Source organism: Leptosomus discolor, chromosome 3, assembly GCF_034619465.1.
Source record: "Leptosomus discolor isolate bLepDis1 chromosome 3, bLepDis1.hap2, whole genome shotgun sequence".
In the NCBI taxonomy this organism is placed as follows: Eukaryota; Metazoa; Chordata; class Aves; order Leptosomiformes; family Leptosomidae; genus Leptosomus; species Leptosomus discolor.
The window spans coordinates 8,584,998-8,596,862 of record NC_141393.1 but is presented as its reverse complement, the minus strand read 5'-3'; the positions used below and the strand labels follow the sequence as shown (position 1 = coordinate 8,596,862).

The following is an 11,865-nucleotide window of genomic DNA, read 5'->3' as shown; positions in this document are numbered from 1 at the left end:
GTCTGAACTCAGTGTGTGTCTTAGTCTTTATTTTTAAGGAAGTTCTAGAAAGCTTTCTTTTTCTTAAAGGTAGTAAATTTGCACATTGACTGACTAGTGCATTTGGTACGTAAGCTGTTTTCATAGGATATTTTTATATTTTCTGTTTTACTGATTCCTTTTCCCTTTTATAGAAAAGAGTTAATACAGAACTTTCTTACTTTTTAATTCAACTTTTTTTATACCTTACCACCTTAGGATGAATATTTAAAGAACAATCTTCAGTCTTGCTTCAAAATGTCTCTGTGTGCACCTTCTCACAAGGACTTTTCTCAGTTGCTGCCACTTCAGGATATTGGATGCAATAAAACAGAAATTAAAAACTCACCCGCTGGTATCGTCTCTCCAGTTCCCTACAGCTGTAATCAGTCCACGTTGACAACAGAACACAGTCCAGTCTATATTCCCTCATCTTACATGGAAAACAGACATGAATATTCTGCAATGGCATTCTGCAGTCCTGCTATGATGAATTACAACATTACCAGCAATTTTGGTGATTCAGAGAGTGCATCTGTGAGGCAAACAACCAGCCCCAATGCGTTATGGTCTGCTCCTGGCCATCTCTCCCCTCTGACGTTGCACTGTCAGTCATCGCTTCTGTATGCAGAGCAGCCAAAGAGTCCGTGGTGCGAAGCAAGACCGATGGAGCCGGTGCTGCCTGTGACCAGGTCAGTACTGTTTCTTTAAAACTTTGCTGAAAATTCTTTACACTTTCTTTAGTTCTTTTAAATCTTTTCTTTTTACATTTGACTTCTTTGTGTTGGTGTCTCTGAAAAACAAAACAAAACCAAAAATTGTCCACCAAACACCAAATCAGTCTTGGGTTTTGTGGGGTTTTTTAATGTAACTTCTGAAATAGGATTTCTTTTTCATTAGCTTGTTGAGGAACTATATACACTGACACAAAGCACTACAAATGCCTTCAGTGTGGGAACTGTTTGCTGTATAAACAAAAGTTCAAGACTGCTAGGTACTACTTTGTGTAATGAAAATTAATTTTGCACTAGAAAATCAAGTCCTTTGAGTGAAAGAAGTAAAGGTTCATTCATTTTTCTTTTTCATACAACTTTGTTTGAATTCCATTTTATCTGGAGATTTTGGGGTTTTTGTTGGGGTTTTTTTTTGGTTACTGCATCTAACAGATGTGAAGGCTTTTCATGAACTTAGAATTCAAGTGAAATGTTATCTTTGATTTTTGGTTGATTTTTGGTTTTAGTATTGTCGTATAGCAGCATGCATCATGTTCATAAGGGTGCCACTACTGAAAAGTCTGACATTGTTTCTCCTTGCTGCTCTCCACTGACTTTATGAAGGTGTTGTGAACAGCAGATTGATGGGCTAATTTTTCAGTTGTAAAGAAACTGTATTTGCAAAAACATGTTCCCATTCTGCACATTTACTGATACTACAAAGGATAAGCCGTGTGTAGATCATCAGCTGATGAAATTACTCCATTCATGGGCACAACAGCTGTTGGATGGATGAAAGCTCAGAGTGTTGCAGGTGCTGTTCCTGTTTTAGCAGCTGTATGTTTATTCATAGGACTCCTTAAATTTAACCTCAGCAGTCATTGTCAGTATGAGAAATAGTGTGTCCTGGCAACAGTTTTAGTCCAATTGTTAATAAAGGATTTGTGCTATTTTTGAGACTACCCACATTCCTTCTGCAATGGCTGGGCCTTATGTTGACTGCAGAGGGTTAAGGCATGAGATCTACATCTACTTCAGACTTGTAGGCTGCACAGATCTTCAGCCCGGCCCCCTGGCTACTTTCTCTTTGGAGTCAGCAGAGAGTAGCCGGTAGTTCTGGAGTGCAAATCTACTCTAAGTGTAGGTGTGTGGGAGAGGCCGTTTGGGTAGCACTCATATACAGAAGGATTGCCCAAGCAGGTCTAATGTGAATAGGGCTAACATCCAAACTCTTCCTGCTTTGGTCAATGTTTCAAAACTTCAACAGCCCTGGGAAGGCTGCTGTAGATGATGGGACAGCGGCTGGAAGAACCCAAAACCAAGAGCGCCCCATCTGATGCTCTGCAGTGTGCTCTCTACATAGGCAGAAGGGAAGCCAAACCTGCCACAGTGGAGTTTAAGAAAATAAGTTTTCTGCCATTTGAATAGATTCGTACAGACTATTGCTTTTACGGCTGATGATGCCCTAACTTGAAGAGGAGAAATCAATGAAATCTGGAGTCTAAATTTGTGGATGATATTTATAGTTCAGGAGCAAGTAACTACTGTGTTGCTTGGTAGCTGGACCTTCTCACTGGTTCATTTGTCTCAGTATTGAGAGCATTGTAACCCCCCTTTGTGTACAGAAGTTGTAAAACAGAAAAAAAAAATCTTACATGAAAACACAAAAAGCAAGACCTGTAATTCCCTTATCGAGGATATTTGTCCTGAAATAAGGCTGTAAAGAAAAAAAGCCCCATGTTGCCTTTTGCTTTATCCTTTGGTGAGGTCTTAAATTTTTGTCATGAACGTTATATGTATTGCCATGGGAACAATGACTGTGACACTACAGATTCACAGCTTATACCTTGAAGGAAGAGTTCATGGGATTGAAACTTAAAGGAATAGCTCTGGGGGAAGGGAGAGACTAATGCTGTAAAGTGTAAGTAATTTTAAACAGTGTTGTAGTTCGAGAAAAGGGATTTTGTTTGAAAGATGAGTAACAAAGCATTGCTACATATTTAGGGCTGTTACACATTTTATTTTACCTTTCAAAATAAAGCAAGAGTCTCACCTTGAGAGTAGTTTATTTTCCCTGGGTGTAAATTTCTGTTAACATTAGCTAAACTAATGTAGTCCACTTTGCTAAAGTTGGTCACTGTGTCACTTGGATCTCCTTGTATATCAGCTTAAAATAAGGAACCTGAATTCTCAGCATTCCCTTTTCTCACAAATAGATTCATTATATGAATACAGAAAAAAATTATTTATAGAATTATAGAATCATAGAACAGTTTCAGTTGGAAGAGACCTTCAAGATCATCGAGTCCAACCTTTGTCCTGTCATGCAGTGTAGTGTTCCTTTGCACCACTAGTGCAACAGAAATGAACTGTACTCCTTGTAAAAATATATGAGAATTTTTAGAGTTCCATTTTTTGTGCAAAATGGCAATAATTTGTTGATAAAGTCTACTATATTTATTTGCATTATAGATCCTGTACCTAGTGAAGACAATAGAAATATTCTCATAAATTTTGTTGGTGCAGGATTGCTCAATTTATGTTAAAATAACATGAAGAGAAAAGGAATGTGACAGTGTAATTATATCATATTTAAAAGTAGTCTGAAATTGATTTCTGTCTTCATCCCCTAAATAAAAGGATTTTAATTAAAGAAACAAAAGCTTTATTTTCAAGATGAACAGATATATTACTTTCTAAAAAGTATTAGGAAACTTTAATGAAGATGCCAGAGTGATCTTTCTGGAACTTAATTTGTTCTTCTTTTCTGTTATTTTCCTTGTGCTTCTGACAGGTTTGCAGATAGACTGTGTAAGTAAAGGGGTTTGGGTACACAGGCTAGCAATGCTTGCTTAATTAGAAACTACTTAGTAACTTTGTCCTATTCACTGTGAACTAATATCGTATTTATACATTGCTTAAACTCTACTCTGAAGCCATAATTATTTGCATTGTTCTTCTATGCTTTTTTTATTGTGCTCATTCTGTAGAGCATTTAAATGTATCTTGAAGTCTCTCTGAGGATGAGTTGGCATCTCCATTTAGTGACTGAATAGTTACAGAGATTAAGCAAAAATATGTCTCTTATTTTTGAGGTATCTGTGACATGTTTTTCAGCATATTCATCAATGTTTGGAGCATAGCAGAACCTGTGCTTTGGAGATACAAATATTGACAGTTGTGTGGTATTAACAATTCTAGAAGTTATGATGGAGGGAGTGTCTAGAAAATGAGGAAGATTAAAAGTATTCTTCAGCTGATTTTTGCCCATCATCTTGCACACAGTTTGGGAGAGAACGGAAGAGCCTTCTTCATTCTACATCTTAGCCTCATATGGGATTGAATTTTCTCCAGGCACTGAATGAGTCAGTGGCCTGTGGAAGGGAGAGAAGATTTATAAGAAATTATAAATCTGGACTATTAATTTTTGACTTAATGGATTATTTTTTTTTAATTTCTTAGTTGTTTTTTCTCTATTTCTTTTTATAGTATACACTAGTTTAGGTTTTTAAAAAACCTTACAGACAACAAGTGCCATGAGCAAATCTTGCTACTTTCTAGGTCAAATCCTTGCCACCCTTCTTCATTTTTAATAAAAAGTCCGATTTACGTTCGAGTTTTCTGGGTGTGGCCTATGCATCAAACGCTGTGGAAAAGCTAAAGATAACTAGGAAACATGATAGATACTGAATAACCTCAATAGTCCTGCTCATTCCTTCTCCTTCAGGGTAATCATCTTGTCACTGTTGAGGACTAGTAGGAAATCACTGACTTGTTACTTTCAAAAAAATCTTAATTCTTTTTATGGACACATAGTATCTCTATATAGCAACCATGATCATAAAACAGAGAGGAGTGTTGGGAGACGTAAAGCAGTACAACTCTGTCCACGTGTTTCCTCGGTAGCGGCCAGGGAACATCCCCCATTTTCCTGCATCCTTTGGTGCAGGAGCTTTGTGGGCATCCAGCCAGCTACTGCCAGTTCTTCTGGGGCACCTGGCAGCTCATTCATCTGCTGAGCGTGCCAGAGTGCGCCAGTCCCAGGAGCACTGGGAGGTGGTCTCTAACCATGGGTGGTGCTACCCGCTCCAGTTTGCTGTTGGTATGGGTACGTCGTCTGATTGCAGGTTCTCAGGGTAAGGAACGTCTGCCTTAAAGCTTTCAACTTTTTCCTAGTTGTGTAAAGACATCAGTAACAAAATCTTTGGGTTTGAACCTCCTGCTGCACTGCTGCAGCTATGGCAGATGAGAGGATTTGATGCCCCTTCAGTCTGCAGGAGGAATTCGTTCCAGATTGTGGCTCTGTGTGCAAGCTGTTTGCCACAGTCTGCGGAAGCCGCGCAGCTTGCGTGTGTGCAGGGTGACTGTTGTTAAACTTTCAAGCAAGGAAAGAAAAAGTGTTTTTTAAAACACTTGTCATGACTGGAAGGTAAAAAACAACACTCCTCAGTGAGTTGTTACGGTGTGTACTTTTCCTTTATTTTCATCCATAACATCTCAGTGCTTTAACGAGGGCAATAAACATCGCTCTACAGCATGTCAATCAGTCACTGAGATGCTCTCTAGCTGATTTTGATTCTCTTCTGACTCTCACAATTGGATCGTGATTCCCAAGTAGAGCTTATAAATGTACCTCTTCTACTAATGTGAAACACCACATTGCTTTTCCTTCCGAATATAGGGAAAACGGAAGGACTAGCAATGCTTTTTCCTGCTTGTTTTAGCAGCATATTAGGCATGTGTGATGCAGTCCCTTTATTCTAAGGGAGAGTTTCCCCACACTGGTCTTCCCAGCATGGCAGAAGGGGAAATAACTTAGTGATTCAGAAATCCATTAACGGGGTTGTGTATATGTGTGATCAAAGACCGGGCTCGTCAAACGTCCAAACACCCCTATGCCCTGCGGTATCTGAACAAATTAACGTTTTTTCAAAGCTTGTGGTAACTTAGTTGCACAACAAATACCTTATTTTTTCTGTTTTGGCATTTACTGAAAGAACCACCTTTTTTCCTTTCTAAATGTTCTACTAGGAAATCAGAACACGTTCTCCTCAAATACTTGATGATTTTTAGTTGGCATGTGGGTGTGTTTGTCCTTACCTCCTGTCATGACACCAGCAAAAAGTCTACTTTTAATATGTTAGTTAAAATTTCTTTGACAGCACTTTCAGCATGTTTCTGCTGTTCTGTTTAAACTTGCTCTTGTTGGTGAACAGCTTTCTTCTGCCCTGGCAATGTACCATTGTTCTTTAGAAGTTGTAAACTGTGCTACCTGCTGTCTTACCCCAACTGATATTTCTTCTCCTCCCTAATCCTGCTGGAAGGTGGGATGACGAAAATTCTACAGTTTCTAACTCCTGCCTCTGTGTTTAGGTTTACACCTATGAGTTGACTATATAGCTTTCCTTTTGTCAAACTGCTGCTGAGAGTTTGCACATGACAGTATTTTCTCTCTGTCTAGAAGCTGTGTTGACCATGAAGATAAGACATGGTAAAATCACCAGGAAAATGAGGTCCAGGGAAAAAGTACACAATGGATGTGCTTCCTATAACTAAAATCCACTTTACTGATAATCTAAGTTCCTTTCCTCTTGGTGTTTGTTTACAGGATCTTGGTATCACGAATTGGCTGTTATTTCATGTTTTTATCCTGTTCTAATATTAATCCAGCTGCTAAGAATAGTTCCAGTAAGATGGAACTACTTACAACACTTCAGGAATGCCTATGTCATACTAATTTATATGGAGCAATAATTATTTTTATGTATGAAAGTATTCCATTAATTGTGTTTCTCCATTCTACTTGTACTCAGACTTCCTTTTATTTAGCATTAGCATGATCAACATGGGTCGACACCTTGAACAGAAAACTTTGGCTAACATTGTCGGTTGATCTTGTAGGCTGAGATTCACATCTCAAGGTATTTGTCTCCAGCATCCCATTGAATGAACAAAGCCTCATTTAAAGGATTAAATCCTTGAGACTAGATGTGTATTGTTCCAGCTAGAATTTTGCCTTGCTAACAGTGCAAAGCAACTGCAGCTCTGTTCCTGGCAGTGTTTAGCATGTTAGTCCAAGCTGTCTCAATCTGCACTTTCCATGTGAAGCTTCCCAAAGGGAAAGTCCACTTGGTTCACAAATTCCTGGACTTGTACATTTCCAGCAATTCTTCAAGATCTGTCAGCATTCCATATGATTTTCCCAGAGTTCATGTGAATGATGCATCAGCAGTCCAGTTTTTTGCCTTTGAGTGTTTTAAAACTTTATAGTCTGTCAACACTGAAAGCTTTAGCATCAGACTGTGTGCATTAAGTAACCTTATCAGAGAAAGGCTTAACAGTGTTTCACACTATCCTGTGTTCAGTGATAAGAAGACTTTATAGAAAGAATAGAAGACTGTGGAAAATAATGAAACCCTTTGCAATGCAGATTAATTTTTTCCTCTTTTATAACAGATGTTTTTCTTTTCTATCAGAGAAACATTAAAAAGGAAAAGTAATGGCAATGACTGTACAAGCCCAATTGCAAATAATCCTGGCTCAAAAAGGGATGCCCACTTTTGTGCAGTCTGCAGTGACTATGCTTCGGGATACCACTATGGGGTCTGGTCATGTGAAGGCTGCAAAGCATTCTTTAAAAGAAGTATTCAAGGTAGGAGAATCAGCTTTTGATAACTTTACTTAAGTAAGTTGTTTCATATGATCAGGGGCTGCAGAGGCTGACCTAGCAATGAGTTGACCTAAAATCCTCGTGTATGGTGCTGCATGCTGAAAATAGAGCAACACATTATTTGGCTACTTTTGGCTCTTATGTTATCAAGATCTGGAAACATTACAAAGTGAGCAATTGGTTTCTTTAAAGAGGTGGAATACATAGCATGGGAAGGCCCTGCAGCAAAGGCATCGATGGGATGGCACTGCAGACCTGTGAATCTGATTGCAGTTTGTATCCCAGAGTAGACATAGTAATTGTGGCGGATTTGTTATAATACACACAGATAGAGTAGGTAATTGCCTGGAGACTTTGCTTGCCAGGAACTATTCTTGACAAGAGTATATGGCCTGGAGTTGTTGAGTCATAGCATATAGTATCTACACAGTATGTAGGATATAAAAATATGTGTAGCAAGTATTAGGTACAAACCGGATTATTGTTATTTCTCAGCCCTCCACCCCCAAGAGCCTCCATTGCAGTATTTCTTACTCTGCCAGATCTCTCCATCCAAGATTTCCACTTCAGTGTTCAAATTCTTAAATATTTGGTATTTAGTTCAAATTTGCTGAGTGGCTGCAGTACGAAGTAAATGTACGTCTCCAAGCTTGTTACCACAGCCTAGGGGCAGTGACTTACGCACCGTATTGCAGCTTTGGACCACTTCATTGCTATCACATTGGCACATTATCACATTCTTTAGCCTCATCTGGGGCCTCTTGGTGGAAACTTGTTTGGATGGACATTGGATATGACATGCTCATTGGATACTACATGCACGTTGGATACAGCATGCGGTTACTAACACAGAAAACCCCATTGGTTTTCTGTCTGTAATTTCCCTTCCTCTTCTGCACACAAAGCCTTTAGCAATCTTGAGATATTTTCTTTTGGCTCAGTATAGCAGAGTTGGTGTCACCATTAGAATCAAATTTAATTCAAAACTTGTTTGCCTTTTCAATTATTGTGCAAGTTCTGCATGGGTGAATAACAATTTCTACAAACTGGTGCAAGTACTTTTCATTTCTAAAATAATTGAAGAGAACTTTGTCTCCAGTTTGTCACAAATGCAGACTGATTTTGATCTCAAAGTGTTTTCTGTCAGGAAAATTACTTGCCTGCTCCATATTGCTCATGTGTGCTTTGGCCATGAACAAGTTACCGATTGTGGCCTTTTGTACACCTTAATGTACCCTGTCAGGTAACGTTTGTTTGTAATTCAAATAAATGAAAGTAAGTTCTTGGCATAAAACACTACCAAGCACTCAGTTGCAACTGTTGTTATGAAGGATATTGCTTATAAAAATAAAAAACTTCTGGGCCTACCATAGACCAGAATGTTGGGCTAATGTCTAATTAAAATCAGATGGTACGACTGAGCAACTGTGTGTGGTCTCCTCTGCTTGTCCAAGTTTGTAGTGTAGTGTATTCATCCCACAACTCTGAACATCTGCCTGCAAGCTAAATTTTCCCAAGGCCACAGGAGTTTTAAGTCACTTTATACTCCTGTGTGCTTGGGTTATAGCGCAACGGAGAGCTTCCTCCTTTCCCCCCATGTTGTGTGAAGTGATAAACAGTAATTTGTTTTTCAGCCATATCTGCCAGTAGGAAATGGGACAAACTGTAACCTGATCTCTTCCTTTTAAAATTGTCGGTTCAAAAATTCAAGGTTGAAATTATTTTAATTTTGCAAGGAAATAGTCACAATGGTTCAGTTAAATAATTACTTTTGGGGACATGAACTCTTGGACTTGCATCAAGCAAAAAAAAAAATCCAGTAGCTGTATCTTTGCCTGGTCTATTCTTAAAGTTTTAAAAAAATAACTTAAGAAACAACCTGAGAGAAAAAACATTAAGAAATGCAAATAAGTGAATGTTTTTTGCATCCTTTGGTAACTACTGCAAGAGAGATTTCCAGTATTTGGCAGGAGATGGTTCGACTGTGTTTACACCAACAGCTTACTCGAGTCTAGTTTACAGTAATAAACCTTTGGACCAGATTATTGATTAGTGAAATACAATAATGTAAAGGGGTTTGGGTGGAGGTGAGGTGGGGTGAGGTGGGAGAGTAGAAGAAGAGAAAAGAAGAGGCTGTAGCGGACACTGATGAAAATAAGAGAAATACTTGTCCATAATATCTAAAAGTTGTGCTTGTGCTTTTCTGTGTACTATATAGTATGCATTATTTGATGCTAGTCTTCTTTCCCTCTTGGGCTGCTTTTTTGTATTAACTTTGGTACAGGGTCAATCCTCCAAAGGCTTCTTCATTCCTGGAAGTCACCATGTCAGAGTGTTCAGTAAATAGAGCGGTAGCTTACTGAAATCTTTGCAGGACTGAAGCTGTATGTGTGGCTGTTTTCCACTCTGCTGAGGAAAAAACCCCTACTATCTGCCATCTGTAGAGTCCCAATAGACAGTAAGAAGTTGGAGGTTGGGAGCAAATTTCCACAACAGCATATGTCCTGTTTTCAAACATGAGTTGGTGTTAGAAGAGGCTTGGTTATCTAACAGCCATGGCTAAAAGCTGGTCTATGTTGTCTGGTTAGTGTTTGAGGCCACAGGTTGATGTTTTCAATATAGAATAAATATGCATTTTCCCATCAGTTAAATTAATGGGGATTAGATATATGCATATGAAAAAGTTGAGGTGTTTAAAATCAAGAAGGTCCTGATTTGGTAAATGACTAAGGGAGACTGTTGGAGACGTTAAATTTCCTCTTGTTACTTTGCTGCAGGACATAACGATTACATCTGCCCAGCTACCAATCAATGCACGATAGACAAAAACAGGCGCAAGAGCTGCCAGGCATGCCGGCTGCGGAAATGTTATGAAGTGGGAATGATGAAATGTGGTGAGTTATGCATGTTTGCTTGCGTTTTGCTGGCTTTTTTTTTTTTTTTCCCCTTCAGTCAATTCCCTATAGTTTTTTTTTCCTTTTTTTTTTTTTTAAATCCTACCAAGGCACAACAGGCAATTAGAGCAAGGTTTAAGCTGGTTTTATAGGAAGGAATGTACCAGTTCTTAAAGCAGAAGAAGACTTTTCATTTTCAGAAGAAAACCTGTGGGAAGGAATAAGGTGTAGGTTAAGCACATGGAAACCATAGTACCTCTGCAGAGCTCTGTGAAGGCAGTTTACTTGCATGCTGTGTTCTGCAGAATGGGAACCCAAGACCTGCTGCTGCCTGAGCCTCAAACCAAACTGCAATCCCTTCTAATATGGGGTAAGTGAGCCTGTACCGTGCTCTGCTGGTTGGATGTAGTGCAAGAAGAGCAGTGCCACGTCAAAGCAGTGGTTATTTCACCCAGCACCCTGCATCCAACAGTGGCAAGAGTGAATGCCTCTGGAGAATGAGACTAGCATCTAAGTGAAACTACTGCTGACAACCCTCAGCTTGCAAAAAGTAGCACTTGAGGACTTCTGGTCTAGAAGAGTTGTCTTGTGTTTAATAGGTCTTACTGTATTAATAGAATGGCAACTTTTCCGTTGTCCCTCTTTTTAATCCTGTAAAGTCTTAGCATCTACAACATCCCATAGCAGCTTGACCGCCTGTCATGTGAAGAGCCAGCTCTCTGATTGCCAGGCTTTTTTGTGGGGCTTCGGTGGGGCAGCGAGGAGAATCATAGAATCATTTTGGTTGGAAAAGACCTTTAAGATCATCAGGTCCAACCATTGTGGATGGGCTGTTCTTTTTTTGAACAGGCTGTTGTCATATGGTGTCCTGCAGCTCTTCCGTCAAAAGAAGCAGTGAACAACCACTGTCACTGCACCACTCAGAATTATCCAGCCTTTTCTCTTATTCCTACAGTGATGTGACTTCAAGTGTAGTTGTACATTTATAGATGATATTTTAAAGGTTACTTTTAAGATGAAAATAACTTGAAAGATACTTCAACTTCTAAGGTACTTTCACAGTCAAGGTTTGTTGTTATTTCTTACAGATTCCCCAATGTACATGATAGAAATAGGCTGGGAAAACATCACATAGGAATACTGGAGTGGAAAAGAGAAGGTTACTGCGCTTGGTCCTCTGTGATTTGCAGGCATGCGTCTCATTTCATTTCTCATCCCAGGATCCTATTTGCCTTTTTCGTGGTTGCATCACACTGGCAGTTCATAATCATTGTATGAGCTGTTATGATTGCAGCCTCCCTGCTCAATTCTAGCTGATAACTCCCAGCTTAGAGCTACAATTTCAATTATTCCTTGTATTACTTTTGTACTCCTGAAGTAAAATTAGTTTCTGTCGCTCAAGACAACTGGTTCTTTCCATATGAAGCTCCTGTCATCTTCTGCACTGACGATGCATCTCAACTTTATTGGTGTTTTTCATTAGTACGGTCTTAGCTACCTTTGCTGTCTGGCCTCCAGAAAGGAAAGCCTTACACTTAGAATTGAGGCTCCTTTCAAAACCTTACTTTCT

At 39.1% G+C, this 11,865-nt stretch overlaps 1 protein-coding gene across 1 annotated transcript in view; it reads left to right on the top strand.

Annotated features, from left to right (window-relative positions):
• Positions 1-276: 276 nt before the first annotated feature.
• Positions 277-11,865, top strand: part of ESR2 (estrogen receptor 2) — a 31,472-nt gene continuing 19,883 nt past the window's right edge. The window contains exons 1-3 of the mRNA XM_086463173.1: positions 277-710; positions 7,208-7,383; positions 10,179-10,295. Coding sequence (XP_086319299.1) covers positions 277-710; positions 7,208-7,383; positions 10,179-10,295 — 727 coding nt within the window. The remainder of the gene's footprint in view (positions 711-7,207; positions 7,384-10,178; positions 10,296-11,865) is intronic.